At 41.2% G+C, this 16960-nt stretch overlaps 1 protein-coding gene across 1 annotated transcript in view; it reads right to left on the bottom strand.

Annotated features, from left to right (window-relative positions):
• Window positions 1–16960, bottom strand: part of BAZ1B (bromodomain adjacent to zinc finger domain 1B) — a 53657-nt gene that overhangs the window by 6170 nt on the left and 30527 nt on the right. The window contains exons 8-15 of the mRNA XM_015103910.4: window positions 15437–15575; window positions 14523–14656; window positions 12853–12958; window positions 12024–12122; window positions 10884–11061; window positions 8839–9021; window positions 2897–3044; window positions 1734–1881 (exon numbers count right to left, since the gene is read on the bottom strand). Coding sequence (XP_014959396.2) covers window positions 1734–1881; window positions 2897–3044; window positions 8839–9021; window positions 10884–11061; window positions 12024–12122; window positions 12853–12958; window positions 14523–14656; window positions 15437–15575 — 1135 coding nt within the window. The remainder of the gene's footprint in view (window positions 1–1733; window positions 1882–2896; window positions 3045–8838; window positions 9022–10883; window positions 11062–12023; window positions 12123–12852; window positions 12959–14522; window positions 14657–15436; window positions 15576–16960) is intronic.

The following is a 16960-nucleotide window of genomic DNA, read 5'->3' as shown; positions in this document are numbered from 1 at the left end:
TAAAGTCCCACATAAATCATGGCAACCTTTCCCTCTTCACGGACTAGACAGATTTCATGATAACGGGAGGGAGCCTGAATCGAGGCCAGGACACAGGAAGCACAATGAAAACTTAAGCTTTAACTGCATGTCTCCTTTGCCAGGCCCCAAACACGGTGGCTGAAACACGAATGGCAACAAAAAACCAAGACCCAAATGCAACCCCACCCCTGAACACACAAAACCGTTCCTTTTGTCTCATAAAAACAGCCAGATAATGTAACATTTCAGGTATAAAAGCTGTCCCCAATGCTGGGGCGGACTGAAAGGATAAACAGCCCAGACAGGTGTTACTCCACCTGGATGCCCCCTTCCAGGAGCTGAAACAGCTTGCCGATGACCGTAACATCAAAGCACTGGTAATCCCAGCTCAGAACAGCTGGTCCAAAGCCCCACCGATTCCAAGCGGCAGCCTCCCCTCTCTAAGTGTAGCTGGAATGGAGTGAGAAATAACCGAGTAATGCTGTTAGGCAGGGCTGGGATCAAACAGCTCTGTCCTTTCAAAGAGACACCAAGCCAGAGTGCCTACATGCTGCTCTTTTACAACTTCTAATTTCAACGTGGAAAACAACGGTATTAACTTTGGCAAGAGCCAGGCGTCTGCTCTACAAGGCCCTGTGGCCGGCCTCATGGGTGAGGGTGAAGGGCAAAGCTCCACCTCTACTCTCAGGGCAGGAACGACCCCAAGGAAGACAGCGAGCTGGGGAGAAACTGAACAAAAAGGCGAGATGCGACCGTATTCCACTTTACAGACATCAGAAGACGAGCTGGAGCACAGAGAAGGAATAATCCTAAGGATGCTTCCAGAAGGCAGTGCAACTTTAGGTAGACGGTGGGCAGTTTAGCCAGGTAGGAGTTCTGGGGCCAGGGAATATGCCTGCTGGGAAGAAAACACCAGAGGCAAGGATGCCCAATACACAGTCTATAACAAGCACACAAGACGGGAACAAGGGTTCATAAAATCATAAGCTAGTGCTGTGTAAGAAGAGTCTCAAAAGTTAGTCCAGGGACTTCATTCTAGAGGCAGTGGGGAGACCACAGTGTTTCAAGAGGATAGTGATGTAAGCAAACCCCTGTCTTTTGTAAACCATTCTGGTATCACCACAAAGCTGGAAGAAGAGGGAGGAAAATATGAGGTCGAGTTGAGACGCCCCTGGAGGAGGCCAGATGAGCGATGCAGGGGGGCCGTATAAGAGCAGGAGGCTGACTTGCAGACAGCTAGACACTGAACTGGTAACATTTGGCAATACAGAGACAGGGGAGAGGAAGATGTCCAAGCTGACACCAAAATTCTAACCATGCTAAGGAAGGAAAAGAGTAGGCACAGGTAAGGAAAGTAATGAGTTTCATGATTTTTAGCAGCGGGTGGCTGCAGAAGTCATCAGAAATTAAGAAGTGGGCAAAGTGGAAGTAAAAGACAGAGGGAGATATGTTATTTGAAACGAAGGGATGACCAAGAAAATATAAAACATGGCTGGTAATGAAAACTAGAAATGTCAACAATAAGCTAAAATTAAATTAAATCGGAGCCCTCTGAGCACCACTCCCCCACCCACTGCAGTACCTTAAATAAGGGGGCTCAGCACACAAAAGATGAACTTAAAGCTCCCCAGCATCATTCAGTTTGAATAACTGAAGCTCAAGTACAACAGCTACTTATCAATTTATTTGTTTTTAAAAGAAGAAGTTCTCACCTGCCACGGGAGTTGCGCCTGGCAGTAGCAGGCTGGCAAGCTGGGCACTGCCACTCACCATCTGGTACTTCATAGAGGGCCGGCCTCAGACAGAACAGGTGGAAGGCTTTATTACACTCGTCACATAAGATCAGCTTGTCATCCTCACCTGCGAGGAGATAAACATGTACAGCATGGTGGGAGCATGGCCACAGTCAGTGACTTGTAAGAAGGAGCTGCCAGCCTCAATCAACCCCACAGAAGAAAAAACTTGCCAGTGCAATGCGGCCCCATTTTAAAGAATGCAGTCATCTTCTGAAAACAAATGTAGTATTAACTATACTACAGGTAATTTAGGGTTTGGGGCTTCTAACTTGCATCCCCAAATCGACTCAGGGCCAGACGAGACAGTTAACATACACTAGGAGGCAGCAGAAACTCAAGCTCCGGCAGGAGATTTCCCTGCCCCTCTCCCACTAAGAAATGAACCCCTGACAAAGTATACCTTTCTGCCCTCCTTCCTCTGCCCCGACCAGACAAATGCGTCCCAATTCATATCTATTATGGTTTGGTTTCCTTACATTTGAAAATACACCAAACCATTTTAAATGATCGTTTCCCCTCTCCAACCTTCAGTTTTTAGAGCAACTAAATGACTTTAGAGAGGTCTTTTCATCCTTGCAAAGTATATCCTAACCTGTCACACAACAGCTTTAGACACTGAGAAGTCAATCTCTGAGAGGCTTTTAGAACATAATGGGGCTCCTAAAAGGCCCAGCATTAAACAGTCCCACATGCTTCCTTCTGTAGGATCCAAAATAGCAAAGTCCAAACTTCTTCTTCATAGCATCCAAATACTGCCCTCTACTGGCAGCACCACAGATGAGTAAAATCCAAAGTTTAAATTTGGGTTAAACTAATTTTGCTCCCTAGAGAAAACTTAAAGCTTAGCAAGATCAACTGTTCTTATTTTATACTCAAAACTGAGGCACAAAGGGCCTGCTCTGATTTGTGGGCATGCGACTTTAAAGACCAGCATTTTATGGACTCTCATAAGGTGAAATCTGTCCCCCCACATCTAAAAAACTCTCTAGGGGAAAAAAGAACTTGGAAGTCCACGTGCCTAATACACTCAGATAAGCCACTGTGACTTAAATATACCTTTCTTTCTGACTTAAATATACCTTTCTTTCGACAAACTTTGCATCGAGCATTTTCAGCTGACATATCCCATTTGATACAGGCATCAAGCATCCCAAGTAGAACATGCATTCTGGAAAAAGTCTGAGCCTCACGGATAGCTGTCTTCCATTTTTCCAGAGCAGATGCGACCTAAACAGAGACCAAAGCAGGCCAGCATTACTATAATGACCGCAAAGACACAGAATGTGGACCTTTCACATCGTATTGACAGAGTATACACCGAGAGAGGAACAATATTAGGTAAAGATACAAGAGAATCCTGAGTATACTCACCTTCTAGAGCCCCTCCGGTCTAACCTATTCATCTTACAGAAGAAACCAAGGCCTTAAAGGGTGCAAAAAAGCTGCCAAAGGGCACACAAAGAATTTGGTGGCGGGGGGCTAGGGGGAGGCAGGTGACTAGAGACAAGTCTCTTCTAGTGAAATCCACTTAAAGACTCAGTGTCATTTAAAAGCAGAAGCACCACACTGTGTAAATAATGCTAGTATGCAGCAGTGTCATGGAGCTAACAAAACTGTGGTCAACCAGAGTATCAGTTTCTGCACAATATGTGCCCCAATCCCAGATAACAGGGCCTAGAAATACTGTAGAAATGGATCATTCTACAGCCCTTAAAGTGTGAGGTGCAGGTATGTGGCATTTCCCTTGACTTGCTCACCCGCTTCTAACTGAAGCGACAACTGTGACGCGCTGGAGGTTGGCCTGGTTTCATTCTGGGCAGTTACACTGTCTCCCGCCATCATCAGAAAATGGAAATTAATTTAGAATTAGCAAAAGGGTTGTGAAGGACAAAAATACAATTAAGAATTTTCAACCCTCTCAATAAAACACACATTCTGAGGCGGAACAAAAACACCATTTTAGAATAACTCATGTATTTGTATTGCTGTTTTATTAATTGAAAGGTGATTTGTTTGCAGACACTTTCAAGGCACTTATAAAGCTTAAACGATTAAATGGCATGATAGAGGGCATCATCCTCAACAGTCAGACAACACAGGAGCTGGACAAGGTGACGCTTCGACAGTCCACCAGGAGCTGAGAGCCTCGCGGTCGTCATCCCGCTATCAGTCATGACTGAACCAAAGGCAGACCTGCCGGCTACTTTTACAGCCTGGCTAGCTCCAGCTGACCGACACCACCCCTGATGGGTTTTATTGCCCTGTCGTAAGCAAAAAAGGCCTATTTCAAGGAATAGTCTCTCTCCTGTAAGAAAGCCCATATGGCCTTTTCACGGAAGGCCATAGGCTTAAAACAGAGCTGCCGAGGGAAAAAGACAGTTGAGCTACTTCTGCAACCCTGGTGTGGAGGAGGACGGAGGGGGAACAAAGGCTGTCTTTTTCTTACAGAAACCAAGAGCCTTGTGTGTGTAAGTTTATGAACAACAAGGGTAAGTAACACAAACACACCAAAAATATCTATTTAAGAGGCTGCTCAAGTTCTAGTGAAAACTGACTCATTCCTTACTCCAACTTGCAATGCAGATATTTCAACATCTGCCTCTGAAATACAATTTCCTTCCTTCCCTTTTCAGAGTGCCTCAGCAGGATGTAAGATATACAATCACGGCTGCCTCGCTGGTCTTCAACCCTAATGTAATGAGAGCTGACGTGCGGTACCAGAGTCTCCTACTGTAGTAAAACTTAAATCTTCTTCATTCAATGGAATATAAATTTAATAATTTTAGGTTCAGTTCCTAAAAGAGTGTTATTGAGAACAGCCAGGGAACAGCTAAAATGGGCTTTGGTGTCCTCTAGTGGTCAGATGGACACAAGTTATCAACATTTAAAAAACATTTCCTATAAATTAAAAATCTGAGCACCTAGCACATGTGGCCTCATTAAAACAAACAAACCAAAACACTGGAAGAGACCTTGAGAATAAGCTTATTTAAACCTCATTTTAAAAACAGACTTGAGATACATATTAATAAGTTCCCCCTATTAAATGTATAGTCAATGGCTTTTCACATATTTACAGAGGTTTATAACTATCAACATAATCTTAATTTTAGAACATTTTTATCACCCAAGAAAGACTTGCCCATTTCCTATCCCAACCCTAACCCACAATTCCCTACCCTATCCCACCACTTCCTCAGGCCGAGGCAACCACAGTCTTCCTGTGCTTTATAGGTTTAACTATTCTGCCGTTTCACACAACATGTGGCCTCTTGTGACTGGCTTCTTTAACTGTGAGCGTGTTTTCTAGCTTCATCCACATCCCAGCATGAAACAGTACTTCATTCCACTTAAAATGCGGAGTAATCCATCCATGTTGTTTATCCATTCATCAGCTGGCAAACACTTGGATTGCTTCTGCTTTTTGATAACTCTGAGTAAGACTGCTATGAATGTTTGTGCACATTTGTATAAATGTTCGTTTTTTATTTTTCGTGAAAAGAAATTTGTCCAAGATCTCAGCAATCTGGGCCAGATCTCCTGATCCCCAGTCAGGCGCTGCTGGTATTTATACATTAGCTCTTGTTTTACCCACTGTGTTATTCATCCAGACCAGCCTCGTCTCAAGTTTACTTCAGTTCAGCCGCTCAGTCGTATCTGACTCTTTGCGACCCTAGGGACTGCAGCATACCAGGCTTCTGTGTCCATCACCAACTCCTGGAGCTTGCTCAAACTCATGTCCAACGAGTCAGTGATGCCATCCAACCATCTTATCCTCTGTCATCCCCTTTGCCTCCTGCCTTCAATCTTTCCCAGCATCAGGGTCTTTTCCAATGACTCAGTTCTCTGCATCAGGTGGCCAAAGTATTAGAGTTTCAGCTTCAGCCTTAGTCCTTCCAATGAACATTCAGGACTGATTTCCTTTAGGATTGACTGGTTGGATCTCCTTACAGTCCAAGGGACTCTCAAGAGTCTTCTCCAACATCACAGTTCAAAAGCATCAATTCTTTGGTGCTCAGTTTTCTTTACAGTCCAACTCTCACATCCATACATGACTACTAGAAAAACCATAGTCTTGACTAGACGGACCTTTGTTGGCATCAAAGGCCTTGTCTCCAACCAGCCTCTAATTTCAAGAACAAAAACAACTGGCACTCAACATTTTAAAGAACATCTTAGTCTCCTCCCATTGCACAAAATTCCAAACAGTCTAGAACATTAAAAAAAAGAAAAAACCACATTATCCAAGACTTAAAAACAGATCAACAGCAGCTAGATAAAGTTTTTACAGTCAACACAGTACCATCAAGTAAATCCTATCTTGCAGTACTGCCAGGAAGCCAGACACACTATTCTGATGAAAAAGTCAAATTCTCTAACATATTTAAATCAAGTTGGGCCCTAGTTAGAAACAGCAGAAGTGTATATAACAAAATTAAGGGGAAGCCAGCTTATGGGCAAGCCACCATTAATTCCCTTTACCTAACACTAAAAAGACAACATCATATAATGAGGCATCAGACCATATTCTTCCAAAAAAGAATGTTTATAATGGAAAAACAGATAACCGGCTTGTCAAGACAAATGTATCCAAAGTAAACAGAGAGCCTAACAGAACCCAGGATTTCGCCCAACTATAAAACATCTTTCCCACTAAATGCAAGAAAATGAAATAACCATTAAATAATTGAAATAATTGACTACCACATGAAGGGATTTAAGAGATAATCTACTTTCACAAATAAGGAAACTGAAGCACAGATTAGAAACTGACATTAGCTCAATGCAACAGCCTAGTGCCAGCTGAAAAACCCTGGCCCATGCTAAGTGGAAACCTTCAAAGCAAAGGACAGTGGAAAATTTCAGAGCTGTGGCAAGGCTGACCTTCGGTGGGGAACTGCAGGGCATAATGCCATTTTAATGGAGAACATTGTTGAACTACTTAGTCGGCAACCTAATTGATTTTCCAAGAAACTCCTCCATGTTTTCCATTTGTGTGCTATGTGTCTGGGCCCCAAGGTTAAAAAAAGTGCTCATATTTTCCTCCCCAACCAAGCTAAGAATCGTCTCATATGACAAACTGAAAAGAGGTTACTTCACTATGGGGTTGAATACCAAAAAGGAACTTAATGAGAATGCTATATAGCTACTAGTTCCCAATGAGAAGAAAATAATATGAGTAAAGGAATGGCAAGGAAAGATCACATCAAGGAGGAGACTGTTCTGAATAGAACTGGGTTAAAAACAAAACCCATGAAGCATTCAGCAACGCTAAAAGTACACCTAATGAGAAGAGATTTAGCAAAGGAGAGTATGAACTGTCTGATGTCTTATTTCACCTAGAGGGTACCTGGATGCTGTATTCCTGTAAGACAATGACATGTGTGTGAAAGCTGCGTCTATGTCATGAATTAATAGTTAAGTTTATCTAACTTAGTTCACTTTATTTAACCTTAGTTCTCTGCTCACCTCTCACCTAAAATGTTTCTTGTATCATATATCGCTCTCAGTCTTAGGAAGAAACTCGGGGGGAGCATGACAACTGTGTACAACTCCCAGAGGAGCTCAGAGAGCAAACGCATTCCAGGTCAACTCAGAGGACGAAACAAGGACCAGTGTCAGGGATGAGAGGCAACTCCAGCTCAGACTAACACTGTGCCCACCCCTCTCCACAGCCTAATTAATTTCTATTTGTTCTTTAAAATCCAGCTAACAAGCGTTAAGTGGCCCCTGGATCCCTCACAGGCGAGCCATGGACTGGCCTTCCTGCACACCTGTCACACCGCTCTAAGCATCTCTCACACAGCTCTTGAGGGCAAGGACTTCTGGCTTCTGCATATCACCAAAACCCTCACACTGTGCAGTGTGACCGGCAGAAGCAAGCCAGTCCCAGCCATTATCCAGAGGAATACTTTCCCTTGTTTTCACTTTTCTCCCTCCCCTCCTCTCTCCCTGCCACTTGCTTCAAGCTTGGTCAAAGAAGACAATCTTCCTTGATAGAGGAGGAGCTTTCTTTGCCCAGTGTGCACAAGTAGTTGTGTTCCCTGAACAGAACCTCCAAACAAGCTCTAAAGGCCCACAGAAGCATTATTCACAATAGTCAAAAGGGGGAAGTGACTCAAGCATCCACTGATGGACCGATAAGCACAATGCGGTCTATACACACAATGAAATATTACTCAGTCTTATAAAAAGAAATAAATTCTGGCACATGTTACAACGCAGATAACTTCGAAGAAGTTAACTAAACCAGTCACAAAAGGACAAATATTGTATGCTTCCACTTACATGAGATACCTAGAGTACTCAAATTCATAGACACAGAAAGAAAATGACAGCTGCCAGGGACCTGGGGGAAGGATGAAGAGGGGAGCTTAGTGTTCAATGAGCAGTTTCAGTTTGGGAAGATAAAAAAAAGTCTGGGGATAGATGGTGGTAATAGCTGCAGAACAATGGAAATGTACTTAATGACACAGATTACATGTGAAAACGGCAAAGCTGTTCATTGTGTATATTTTACAATTTAAAAAACATTAAAAACCACCACCCTTCCAAAAAAGGCTTCCCAAATGGTCAGTGGTAAAGAGTCCATTTGCCAATGCAGGAGACACGGAAGATATGAGTTTGATCTCTGGATCAGGAAGGTCCCCTGGAGGAGGAAATTGCTTGGGAAATCCCATGGACAGAGGAGCCTGGAAGGCTGCAGTCCATGAGGTCGCAAAGAGTCACACACGACTGAGCGCACACATACAAACATCTTTTTAAAAAGGGAATTTGCTTTGGTAAAGGTAAAAGGTGTGTGTGTCGGGGGTTGGGGGAGCGTCTAACACAGTATCCAGCACTGTAGGTAGGGCTGGGCTCCACAGACCAGTTTGAAAACAACATTTGGAGAAAGGGACAAAGATCAGACACTGGCTCAGGAACAGTGCTTATGCAGCTATAAAGCACAGAGTTAGACCATTTTAACAGCAGGTTACATACTTCTACAGTCATAAAACGACACCTTCATTAGCTAAAATACCTTTGCTTCCTCTGCCATTTTTTTCTCTTCATCCACCTCTTCAGTCTTGGCTGAATCTTCGCTTTGGAGTTTTCTTCTCTTCTGCTTGGGAGCCATGAAGCCTTGGAGAAACTTCTTTATGACACTGGCTTGAAGGGCGATCACACATTCACCAAAATCCTTCAGTTTCTCTAGTGAGATCACCTACAAAAGAAGATTTCAAGACTAGACTGAGTAAAAGGCCAAGAGAAAGATGAAAGCAGTCTATCCTCAATTAAATTCAAATCAACCTAAACCGAAATTGGTCACTTAACATTAATTTAACTGGGTGCCCCAGTTAAACGGAAGGCTTATACATTTGAAAGCAGCCAGACTACTTGGACATCCCTGATGGAAGGGCCCCATGAGATGCTGGAACTTGCTCTACTTAGGGAAGTTACTGAGCTCATTCATTCACTCAGCAACCTAGTGCCTACTAAGTACAAATGACAGTCTCAAGGCAAAGAAAACCAGAAGCAAAGTAAAAATTTACCAACCTACTAGCTTACAAACTATAAGCCACTAATACATTTCAGATGACGCTCTCATTGAAGCCTCACATTGATTTTATGAATAGAGAAATACAAGCTAGATCACTTTGATCCAAATTATGTTCTACCGTCTCAGTCACACAATACAGGCTAATTTAAAAGTACCCTCTTATAACTACAAAGAGAATCAAAATATGGTCCACTGGAGAAGGGACAGGCAAACCACAAACCACTTCAGTCTTCTTGCCTTGAGAACCCCATGAACAGTATGAAAAGAGAAGAATGATAATAATCCAATGTTAGCAAGGTATGGGTCTGGGTTTGGCACAAAGTAGGTAACTGATAAATACTTGCTAAATAAAAAAGCAATTGCAATATCTGAAACTGGCAGAGTCCTTTTGGTTGAATAATTCCTATTAAAAGCAAAAACAAATTTGAACAATAAATATGTTTCAATCCTTTTTCCCAGGGAATGTACCAAGAACTCATAATAGAGCTAATGAAAAAAAAAGTTACATATATAAGATGATATATGATTTGCTGATTCAAAGAGCAAAGAAAAAAACAGAAGCCTGACAATAAAATATTTACCATATCAACTCCACGGCTTATTATGCACACCAAAGTGATACAAAGACTAAAAGAAATGGAAAGTTCCTATAAAGGAGGGAAAACTGGGGGGGCAGGGGGATCCCCAACTGCTCATAAAAATCATATAAATGTTAACACATATAATGCATATGAACAATTTGAAAAGACTCACCAATACTGATATTTGGAATTATGTAGACTTCCTTATTTAAAGTTAACACAAAAATTAGTCTGCCAGGCTCCTCTGTCCATGAAATTCTCCAGGCAAGAATACTGGATTGGGTAGCAATGCCCTTCTCCAAGAGATCTTCCCAACCCAGGGATGGAACCTGGGTCTCCTGCATTGCAGGCAGATTCTTTACCATCTGAGCCACCAGGGAAGCCCCACAGCAATAACTGATGGACAGTGTTTTCCAATCTTTTCTCCAGCTTCGATACCTAAACTTATCTAGTGTGAGACACGTTGTCTCTTGAACTGGGTCACCTATAACACTTTAGGGTCCTTCTGAGCAGTAAGTGACAGAACAATAAATGTACCTTCACTGATATTACCTATTTAACAGCATGAGTGTTGCCCAACACAAGATTTATTCCTAGAGAATGGACAAAAGCAGGATACACAAACGTTTCCTACCTTAAAGCACAGGCATCACATGGGAATGGACAGGTTAAATAATGTTATGTCTATGACTTCTGGACTAGTTTTCTTTCAACCTAACAAAAGCTCTTTTTAAACAAGGGTTCTGAGCCAACTGTAAGATTTTTCTGGAAGCCAGCAGACGATGAAAAGGGAAAAATATTATATGTACACAGAGAACTTAGGATTCCAGATGTGTCTTTCAAAATAAACATATGATCCCCAGGGTCATCTACGGAAGCCAAGAAGAGTATCAGGGAATAATTCCAAATTAACAGACTTCAAGGGTATTTTCCTGATGGTCTTACCCGAGCTTCAAATTCTGAGGTTTCTTCCACATAACCAAGTCCTCCCTTCTGTAATCTTGTAGCAACTTCAATGAGATCACTCCGAAGAAAGTTTAAGAGCTCCTGGTTGCCATCACAGGATTTTAGACCTAAATTTGGCTTCCGGGCCAGATGAATAGAATGAATAATGTCCTGGTACCTAGAGAAGTTGAGGGAAAGGGGAGGAGGAGTAAAGGAATTTAAAGAATGATCTACAGATTTCAATGACTTGAATGACATGTGTTATTACTTCTACAAGACTGATTTCGATCTTCTTAACTCTGCTTTTTAATAATCTGTTTCTTACACAAATCTCAAATTTCTTTTTCTTGACTCTTTTAAAAAACACACAGATTGTATTCTGCATATGGTAATTCCAGGATCTTGTGTGTTTCTTTACCTAGCTCTCATTCATGATACCTTATTTGTGTGGGTTTTTTTAAACTTTATTTTTTTACCATGAGTTTCTTGGAATTGTATCTGTGGAAATTCTTTGAGGCCTGGTTTGAAGCTGTGCTCCTCCAGAGAGAATGTTCATTTGTACACTCTCAATTCCCCCCTTCCCTCATCCCCTGGCAACTACTAAGCTGCTTTCTGACTATAAATTCGCCTACTGCGGATGTCTCATGTAAGTGAAGCCGCACTGCGTGGCCTTTTACGTCTGGCCTCTTTGACTGAGCGCGCTGTCCATCCATGTGGCAGCATATTTCAGCACTGTGCCCCTTTTAATGGCTGAGTTTGCGCATACACCACATTTTGTTTATTCATCCATCAGTTGATAAAATTGAGGCTGTTTTCATCTTCTGGCTGTTTTGGATACTGGCAGAATACTTGTGAATACCAACCGATGCGGAACGGTGTTTACAGGCTGCCTAACTCCAGTGAAGCTCTCGGCCTGGTACGCGGCATGTTAGTGAAAAACCCTGCTACCCTGTATCCACATGCTTTAATAGCATAATTTTCCAAATAATTATGAAGTGTCAAGAAAATACCAAACAACAAGAACACAAGAGGGTTATAGGCTTTTAAACTTTTACTTAAGCTTTTATGGCTATGTATAATATGTATGTATAATAACTGACACAGAAAAGAAGATGTGAAGAGCAAGATGAAAACCCTTACCTCTTCTCTAGTCTCTCTTTAAGCTGACTTTCTCTTATTCCCTGAGGGTGAAGGCAATTTAGCAACTCATCCAGTTCCTTCTGACTATCACATAAAAACCTGCAAGGGCCAAAAAAAAAAAAACTTGTTAACTCTGTGTGTGGCGGGGGAGGGGGGGGCGCGCGAGGTGGCGGCGAATCAAACACGGTGGTGGTGGGAGTGGGAAAGCAGAATTCCAACCTTGCTCAGAAGCGAAACAATTTACTGTTGCCATAAGACCTAGCGCTAACTTTATCCCAGGATACTGGAGCCAATGTTTCTGCTAAAATGTGATGAGGCAAGTGTACAAATTCACGAAGTTCACTCTTGTCCCTACCCCTTTAAAGAGTAAACTTATATCCAAAACCAAAGGTGAGCACAACCAAAGCAGCTGATGCGATCACAAAGTAGAAGGGACCCTCTCCAAAACCTAGTTCCCAGCTTAAAGCAGAATAGGCACACAGGAAGATTAATGGCTGTATTTATAATTATTTACTCTTTAATAGAGATGAAAATCTTGCTCTATTCCCAAGCAGACTGAAAGGCATTTTCAATGCTATATAAGATCTATCCTATAATATAGTTACATTACAACAGAGAAATAAATCCTAAACCTTAAAGCAAACAAATATATTCTTGTAAAAAATAATCAAGTCTGCTTTTAAACCAATGAACTTACATATCCAAGAAATCAGAGTCACACAAAATGCTCTCAGTAGTGAATAACTAACTCACTGGTGTCACTGTATCAAATATTTTCTTAACACTGAAAACGAAAAAGAAAGAGCAACCAGATGAATGCTCACATTACCATAGATTCTGGCCTTGTTTGGGTATAGTGGTCTCGACAGCGATTTCTGTTGCTGGGCCGTGCTGTGTGTTCATGCTTACATTTTTGCCTAGGTTTGCTTTCTTACCTAAGAAAAATGTATACGTTAGGCTGAACACAGCGAGTAACTCCACTCCTAGTCTAAGCAGTACATAGACACTGCCTATTGAATATATCCACATGTACAACAGATGCTAATTTCTCTTAAACATCTTACAGACAGCACAGTATCTGAGATAGTTGCTCTCTAGACAGCTGAACAGTTGTACGGGTCAAAGTTTAAGAGCATCACAACTTACAATGGAGAGAGACGACTAAGTATCTCAGAGCACATAAATAATCTGCTCCTGGTACATGATGATGTTTGGCACAAAGGTATCTGTCGTGATGTAGACACAACTGAAATATATAAACTACTACAAGTTTAGCCCTGGAAGTGGCTGCAAATGTCAAACAGGATGAACTTTTTTGTAAACCAGCTCCTGTACCTGAATATATGACATTACTAGATTAGATTGACCTAAAGCCAGCATTTGAGGCTTTACCTAACCCTACAATTGGTTCTCCCCCCTGTTCCCATTCTCCCGCTTTAACCTGCACATCTTCCCTGCAGATTTCACATGTAACCCTGTGTCTTTTCCATCAGGGGGTTCTGAAGAAACCCTTCCAGGCTGGAACTAGACAACAGGAAGGAGTAACATCCACCAGGATGCTCTAGTGAAGAAATACGGATGACAACCTCCTCTCAGGGGAAACTGTAACTGTGGGACTGGATTTCTAAAAGTAGCCATTAATTTTCTGAGACACATAATAAAACCATAGTCCGTCATCCCACTGGAATCACTCTCAAGTCTGAAGATCCTCACTTCACACCTGCTGCTCTCACCCGGATATTTACAAAATCTGCCCAAACTAGATTTTTCTACTAACAGCCACATTTGGACACACAACATAATTCAACATGAAAAATGCCTTATATTTGAAGTTTAGAGATATACATTAATTTCATTATTTAACAATTTTGTGAGTTTAAAATCTGGACTATGAGTTTCTCTAAAATGAAAGAAAATACTTTTTAAGGAGCAATTTTCATTAGGTTATTATAAAGTACAGCTGGAAAGAAGCTTATGGATCATCTAATGCAATGGTTCTCAACAGAACGCCAGACTGCCTCTTAGGGGACATCTGGCAATATCTGGTGGCATGTGGTTGTCACTAACGGCATCCAATGGGCAGAAGTCAGAGATGCTGCTACACAACCTACAACACATAGGACAACCTCCTGCTACAAAGAATTATCTGGCCCCAAACGTCAACAACAGTGACACTGAAAAAATTTGATCTAACCAGCTGGTATTTTTAAATTTAAAAATTTTTTTCTTTTAATTTCTTTCTTGGGAAAAAAAAAGAATTACCTTAATTCCAGCTTTTGAAGTACCCACAAAGAGACTCCCCAGGGAACAAAGTTTGAAAACTACTTGTATAAATATAATGCCCAAATATCCTAATACTCAAGTTTTACAAAGCTGGTAATCTAAGTTTTCTTCCCTTTTCTAGGCATTTCACATCTTCCCACCTCACTCAAATAATTCTACCTAAGAAGATGATAAAGACAGTCTTGAGCAGGATAAATAACTAATAGATATACATACTCCGGGGACAGTAGTCCTCATCAGGAGAGTCTGCGTGGTCTTTCCGGTGATGGCTGAATCGGTAGTCAATGCTGTCATGGACCCAGCCTTTCTCAATGAACAAACCTGGAACTTCATCTGAGAAGAGCCAGTATCTACAAATCACAACCACATGTTAATATAATAATAAAACACCGTGAGCACAGGGTAACTTCCTTGTTGAGCAAGATGATTACAGAATGTCACTGAACATTGAGCAGATACAAATTCTAAAGTAAAGCACAGCATACTAAAATTTGAGAATTTGAGATTCACTTCCTATCTATAATTTTTATGACTACTAATATTTCTCTACTTTAGGTTCCACACAATGTATGCAGTTAAAATATCTTACTATTTTTAAAGACTTCTATTAGGATTACATTTCTCCTACCACAATTAAAGCTTCCTATCTGTTGAGTCTTCAAGGACAAGGTCATGTCTTATCTAAATTCATAACCCTAGCAGTTGGCACAGTAATATACAAATAAATGTGTGATGAGCAATTCTGTGTCCAATATCCACAAACGGGGAAGCCTGTCTAATCTTAATACTAACTAGCAACACTATAACAGCCCTGCTGCTGCTACTAAGTTGCTTCAGTCGGGTCCGACTCTGTGCGACCCCACAGAGATCAGCCCACCAGGCTCCGCCGTCCCTGGGATTCTCCAGGCAAGAACACTCGAGTGGGGTGCCATTTCCTTCTCCAATGCATGAAGGTGAAAAGTGAAAGTGAAGTCGCTCAGTCGTGTCTGACTCTTAGTGACCCCATGGACTGCAGCCCACCAGGCTCCTCCGTCCATGGGATTTTCCAGCCAAGAGTACTGGAGTGGGGTGCCATTGCTTTCTCCAATAACAACCCTAAGAGATGATAAAAACTGAATTTAATAACTCACCGGTTATGGTTTCGATCTGTACCAATCGGAGTCCTCCGCATGACTAGTTTCGCCTTGGCAATTCCTTCCTGGAAAGCCTTCTCAGCAGCTGCTTTGTGTTTTCGTATTCGTTCTTCTTCAGCTTCTCGTTCTAGTTTCACTGTTGAAGGTAAAAAGAAGCAATAACTAGTGAATCTTACAAATTTAAATAAGGAGTGAAAAGTGCCTGGTATAAAGTAGATATTCATCAAACCTTCATTTCCTTCTCTTTATTCTGACCTGTTGTTAGGAAATAACATATAAGGCACCAATTTCTATCTGGTCCTTCTATGGTCTTTGAATTTCAGTGACGTCTCAGCCATCAACTCAGTGTAAAATCTGTTTTCTCCCAAACTTAATGTCTTATTTATTTTATAATAAATTAACTTTATTTTATTGACAATTAACTTTAAATGTAACCTTAAAATAGTCCTCAGGTGGAATTAACTGAAACATTTTCTGACAGGACTAGCCACAGGGTCCTCAAAATGATCAGGATGAATAAGACCAGAATAGTTATTTCAAAACAGAATGTATATCAGTGCTGAGGAATTTTGAAAAAAAGAACTGAGAAAGCAAGAGCAGAGAAGCATTGGCAGATAATAGCAATTACTGCCTACTTAACACAATTTATCAAGTTATTCAAGTTCACACTGTCAATGATGAAAAAATTTTTTAATCCATTTATTTGTGGTCATTCCTAAGTTTATTCTATCTAGATAGAAATCTCCCTCAACAAAGAAAGCAGCCCAAGAATTTTGCCTTTTAAGTTTTTCCACAACTGTCACAAATTCTGATACTGTAAATAAAGGGTACTGCTATTTACAATGCCAGAAATGCTACTGCTCTACTGATTGTAACACTTACAAAGCAGCAAGCAACTGGAAAATGCATCAGTCTAGAGATGTTACTTTAAAAAATTAAGACAAATTTCATCTATTTAAAACCAATACAGGGAAATGCCTAGGAGGTACAGCAGTTCGGACTTGGCGCTTTCACTGCCATGGGCCCTAGGTATATACACCCATGAAAAATGAAAACATATGTTCCCACAAAAACCTGTACAGCAACGCCTGTAGCCAGAGAGTAACACAAAACAAACGGCCAAACTGACAAACGAAGAAACAAAACGTGGCGTAGCCGAACAGTGAACAATATTTAACCGTAAAAAGGAATTCAGTGTTGGAACATGCTATAGCCTGAACCTTGAAACCACAGTTAAGTGAAAGAAGCTAGTCACACGAGACCACATATACAACTCCACTGCTATGATGTAACAGAATAGGCAGATACAGAGACACGGCCATGGAGGCTGACTGCTTAGGACTGGGCCGGACGGGATCATGGTAACTAAAGGGCACGAGGTATTTTTCTGAGATGATGAAAGTGTTCTAAAATTGATTGTGATAAAGACTACAAATATCTGTGAATATATTAAAACAATGAACTGTACAATAAACATGGATGAGATGTATAGTGTGTGAATTATTTTTTAATGAAGCTTTT

The sequence above is a fragment of the Ovis aries genome, chromosome 24 (assembly GCF_016772045.2).
Source record: "Ovis aries strain OAR_USU_Benz2616 breed Rambouillet chromosome 24, ARS-UI_Ramb_v3.0, whole genome shotgun sequence".
Lineage (NCBI taxonomy): Eukaryota > Metazoa > Chordata > Mammalia > Artiodactyla > Bovidae > Ovis > Ovis aries.
Note: the sequence above shows the minus strand (reverse complement) of the source record. Positions and strands in the feature narration are given on the sequence as shown.